Source organism: Notothenia coriiceps, unplaced genomic scaffold (assembly GCF_000735185.1).
Source record: "Notothenia coriiceps isolate Sejong01 unplaced genomic scaffold, NC01 NC01_scaffold00022162, whole genome shotgun sequence".
Taxonomy (NCBI): domain Eukaryota; kingdom Metazoa; phylum Chordata; class Actinopteri; order Perciformes; family Nototheniidae; genus Notothenia; species Notothenia coriiceps.
In genome coordinates this window covers 1,259-6,522 of record NW_011354863.1, presented here as the reverse complement: position 1 = coordinate 6,522, position 5,264 = coordinate 1,259, and the positions used below count along the sequence as shown (strand labels likewise).

The 5,264-nt window shown below is 40.4% G+C and overlaps 1 protein-coding gene across 2 annotated transcripts; it reads left to right on the top strand.

Moving 5' to 3' along the window:
- The first annotated feature begins 1,998 nt into the window (after positions 1-1,998).
- rpl12 (ribosomal protein L12) lies at positions 1,999-5,019 on the top strand. Of its 2 annotated transcripts, none has more exons than XM_010780801.1 (6): positions 1,999-2,145; positions 3,454-3,527; positions 3,863-3,961; positions 4,066-4,147; positions 4,235-4,321; positions 4,865-5,019. In XM_010780801.1, the coding sequence occupies exons 1-6, from the start codon at positions 2,109-2,111 to the stop codon at positions 4,981-4,983; spliced, it is 498 nt and encodes a 165-aa protein (XP_010779103.1). In that variant the 5' UTR covers positions 1,999-2,108; the 3' UTR covers positions 4,984-5,019. The 2 variants fall into 2 exon arrangements, with proteins under 2 accessions (XP_010779103.1, XP_010779104.1); XM_010780802.1 differs by having other exon boundaries at positions 2,000-2,261.
- Positions 5,020-5,264: the final 245 nt, after the last annotated feature.

Sequence of the window (5,264 nt, the reverse complement as noted above, 5' to 3'; positions counted from 1 at the left end):
ACTCTTTAACCAGGTTTATGAACTCCCCCCACGGCTTTACTAATATAGCCTACTTCACTCGCTTTATTTACGTACTTTTTATTTTAATGGTATTATTAACGTTAACTTTACTTCCTGCAAATTAATTTGGTAGTCATATTTGCGGCACATCTATGATAATAACTGGCTTTCAAGTGTTGTACATTACGTGAACACTGTTGCTAGGCAACTGACAACAAAATGTGTTTATTTAGTTTCTTAGTTATTTCATTGTTTAGGAATGGGGAAATATAATGTAATGTAATTTTTCATTTAAGATCATATGTTGCCCTCACTACATTTGCTTCAGAGAAATGCACAGCAAATTGTGTAACATGAACTGTATCTTTACTTAGTGAGGGCAACATATTGTAACGTTCACAGATGGAGTCGGAAACAGGCTTCCAGTTATTAGGCTTTAATAACTCTTCTTATTTTTTCCAGATGATCACAGGTTCCAGAACAACTTGGGGGTTCAACCTCACACACTCTACTAAACTCTCACACACACACACACATTTATAACCAAGACTACGTCACAACTTCCCCGCCCTCCCCCGTCTGCTCCCCCAACCACAAACCCGCACCTAGACCAGCATCACTGTGCAGCTCTGTGATTGGCAGAGAGACGGGGGATACCTGAGTTACACCCTCAGCCTCCTATCAGGGTCGCTACAGTATTGAGAAACTTCTAATAATCTAATTTCCCCTCCTCGACTCCTCGACTCCTGCACCGGTGCAGACTCGCTGTTTGAGGGCTTGATAGCCCACTCCCCCTCCACACCGCTCCACACTTGTTGGTTCGGAACAGCCCTCAATATGGCGGACCCTCCGTGTGAACGCGCAAACGGAAGGGTAGGGTGTAGGGTAGGGTGTAGGGGGCGGTTTGGGAATGGGCCTTCTTTTGTTTTTGTGACTGCTAACCAACCACTTATTGCTCCGACACTGCCACCAACTGTTCACGAGCTGAACACACAGACACAAAACACGAGCACAAATCAGGAGCCTCCGGGACTCTTTAATTCTGGGGGGCCCCATTCTTTTTTATTTTAAGTTGTTAACTTAATGTTTGCTTTTTGGATTTTACGTTTGTTTGTTTTTCAATTCTATACTCTCCCGTTTTTCTTCTGGTCCTAATCAGCCGTCTATCTGAACGTGTGCCCACAGTGAAAATGTAGGTTTATTCTGGATATACATTTTTGACTTACATCCTTATCGACATTATTTTTGCTGCTTTTGTGGAGAAATAGCGACCAATTGATGGAAGCTAATGGGAATCATAGAAAAATAAATGAACATTGTGCTCATCACATTCCTGTTCATCATTCCTTGACAAAACATTGACCATTGCCATTCAAAGGAAAACGTGGGAGAATTCATAAGGCTGGGCTAGTGGGCTTTATGGAAGAAAATGTATCTGACAGCTTTATGTAAGGTTACACGATGTTTGCATACAAAAACATTATAGCAGTTTATAAAATGGTGATGTTATTTGATGAATTAAATTAACCAACAGTTTGGACAACTAATGCTGAAACTATTGTCGATGAATGAAGTCATTATTGATGTAACAAACATGTTATATTTCAATCTTTTCAAATGTAAAGCTGTTCAGCTTTTCCTTTTCATAATTGTTATATATTTGAAATTAAGTTTAGGTTATAGTTGTGATCATGACTTTTCACTCTTTTAACTATTCTTATAAACCAATCAAATGATTTAGGAATACTTCAACTACATTTTCCTAATTGTTCTTGCATATTGAACTTAAATAACATGTTAAAAATACTTGTTTTCACACTGTGGTATGAGTACTTTTATTAAAGTACATCTTCTGATCAATTTCTCCACCAATGTAGTTATGTACGAAAGTGTAAAGCCTGCCACAACCATGTCATACATCATATGTACGTCATGTGGACTGAAGCCAAAGATCTCGCGATACTTGTGGTGCTATAAAAACCCATCCGCGGCCTTAAATCGGTCTTTCTTTCTCCCCCTTTAACGGTGAAGGTGCAACAGTAATCGGTCGTCCCGAGCCCGGGTTCATCCGACACCCTCACGCAAGCTGAACTCAACCAACACGCAACATGCCTCCCAAATTCGACCCCAGCGAGGTTAAAGTTGGTATGTTTTCAGTGTTACCTGGGTAATAAAAGCAGAGTCTTGTTCACAGCAAGATGGAGTCGTTCTCTGACGGCTGTCTCCGTGTCTGCCGGCCTGTGAACGGCCTAAAGAAAACGGTAAAGTTGGGGAACGAAAAGCGACGAGAAATGGGGAAATAATTAGGACTTTTATTATTGCATGCTTAAATTATATTTTCCAGCTGAGTGTGAGGGATTTGTGACGGGGTTTGCCAGTGTGTGTTACATCGGAACCACGTGTTAGAGTACTAGCTAACGTTAGCTGCGTTAGCTAATTTACCTTGCCTCGTAACCTTATTCGACTTGTTTGTGAATGTATTCATTTGTTTTATGGACTGATTTTTATTTGACTTATTGCAGCAAGTAATGTTGATGCATTTTATTTACAGTTCCTTTTTGAGAATTATAGCCTGAAGGGTTTTTACAAATGACGATGCCCATTATTGTAAATACACTTTCATATTGTATTGCGTCCTGCTGTCTTGATTTGATTTATCAAGATATTATAGCAATTTTAGTTATTCATATTCTAAAAAACTAAGTGATTGGATTTGTAAATGTTCAGTGCGATACTCATCTCAGGGAGATTATAATATGATAACAATGAGTCTTGTTTCATAGGAATATAAATCGTGTTTTGCTTCAATTTGGTGTGATCGGTCAATATTAGACGTGTATGTTGCATGTATAGCCTTTAACATTAGTGAGCGAGGTGTGGATAGAGTTAAATTGCTTTAGTCGATGTCTGGGACTCACTTCCAAATCCACCCATGTTCCCAGAATGATTCCTGTTGAGCTTTATTACTTCAGATGGCAAAATGTGATGTTTCTCTAATACAAAATGAGACATTCATTTTGTTTTACAACATATAATATGCCAAGTGTAAGACTAAAGTGGACTACTGAACACCATGTCCTTAGCTGCTGACCATGACAGAGTTAATTGGTAGACTAGAGCTATTATTTCTATGCATCAAATAGTGGCGTCAACATGTGGCCATTAGGGCAATATTCGTGTCTTTTAACCAACATTACTAGTAAGGTTGTCAGCCTCCCGCCACTATGCCTGTCTGTCAGAGTGACTGAGTATAATCCAGTGGAGGCTAAGAGTGACCCGGCTTTAGGAAACAGGGATGCCCGAAAACAATGGACAACTTTGTGCCGAAAAGACTGGAACAAATAAACCTGCAACCGGACCTATTAACTCACTTGTCAGTACGTTTTGTGGACAAGCCCTAATTATAATCTTTAATTAGATTGTGCTCAGTGCCTCTTTTTTTTTTACTTGCAGTGTACATGAGATGCACTGGAGGAGAGGTTGGAGCAACATCAGCCCTGGCCCCCAAGATCGGACCCTTGGGTCTGGTGAGTGTGAAATAGAAATGCATCTTGGTTTAAAAGCTATATCAGCCTCCCGCCACTATGCCTGTCAGTCAGTGGCTGAGTATAATCCAGTGGAGGCTAAGATTGACCCAGCTTTAGGAAACAGGGATGCCCGAAAACAATGGACAACTTTGTGCCGAAAAGTCTGGAACACAAACTGAGGATGGCACAGCTATAATGCATAATTATCTTTTGAAGTGTTTTTTATTTGTATTAGTGGTACATTTTTTAGCACCTTTTTATGTGGGTGAAGTTTAAAGTTTTTTTTCCTTTCATCAGGTGTAAGCTTCTCAACCACTTTGTCTTTTCCTCAACAGTCTCCCAAGAAAGTTGGTGATGACATTGCCAAGGCCACCGGTGACTGGAAGGGCCTGAGGATCACTGTGAAGCTGACTATCCAGAACAGACAGGCAGCGGTAGGTCCAAACTGCAATATCTATTCATTAACACCAATGATGTGGAGGTAATAGGAAGACTGGCAGTAGTCATGACTGTTCTGTTTTATCATTGCTTTCCTAAGGTTGAGGTCGTTCCCTCTGCATCTGCTCTGATCATCAAGGCTCTGAAGGAGCCTCCTCGTGACAGGAAGAAGGTCAAGAACAGTAAGTGACCTTCTTTAGAAAAGTATTAAAGCACAAGTATTGATTTAAAAGTTCATTGACTCATTGCTCCCCTCTTGTGCTTTACAGTCAAGCACAGTGGATCTGTAACCTTTGAGGAAATTTTGACTGTCGCTCGCACCATGAGGCCTCGCTCCATCGCCAGAGAGCTCTCTGGTAAGAAATAAATCTCTAACTCTGAATTGCACTTCTAACATATGAAATACAAGTTAGCCAATTTATAAAGAGGTGCAGAAATGAGTCTTAAAACCCTGAAACTCTTCCACATCAGGCCCCCCTAGTCTGTCATTTTGTTTGTCTTTTCACATTTTGTTCTACGGCGTAAAACATGCCAGATTACTGGCACTGATTTTACCTCTGACCATATTTACGCTTCAAAAATAACAGTTTTGTTTACATGTGGGAATTAAGGCAAACATTCCTGTCTTTTAACCAACATTACTAGTAAGGTTGTCAGCCTCCCGCCACTATGCCTGTCAGTCAGTGGCTGAGTATAATCCAGTGGAGGCTAAGATTGACCCAGCTTTAGGAAACAGGGATGCCCGAAAACCATGGACAACTTTGTGCCGAAAAGACCGGAACAAATAAACCTGCAGATTTGATCAGTTATTTCAACATGTGAATAGTTATGAGCTGTAAACTAAATGAATGGTTTATGGTCTTGTATAGCTTTTGGCAATGTGTATCGTCTCCCTCCAGGAACCATCAAAGAGATCCTCGGTACCGCTCAGTCTGTCGGCTGCACCATTGATGGTCGTCATCCCCACGATGTCATCGATGATATCAACGGCGGCAAAATCGAGTGTCCATCTGAGTAAATGCGTGACGCCAATAAAGTTTTCACAAAAAACTAACTCTTTGTGTGGCATCTTTTTTACACAATTCATGCTCAAGATGCATAAACTCTGGTAAAGTATATCAATTACTGAAGCATGTCACTTGTAATGCTGCAAAATATTACAGAGCCTGAACTGCTTTAACAACTCTACGATTGTATACACTTGGTTAGGGACATTTTTGTCAACATGACATGCAATTTGAACGGTGCTGTGTACAAAGTACGGTAGTTGGAATTGGTCACTCAAGTCAGATTTTAAAA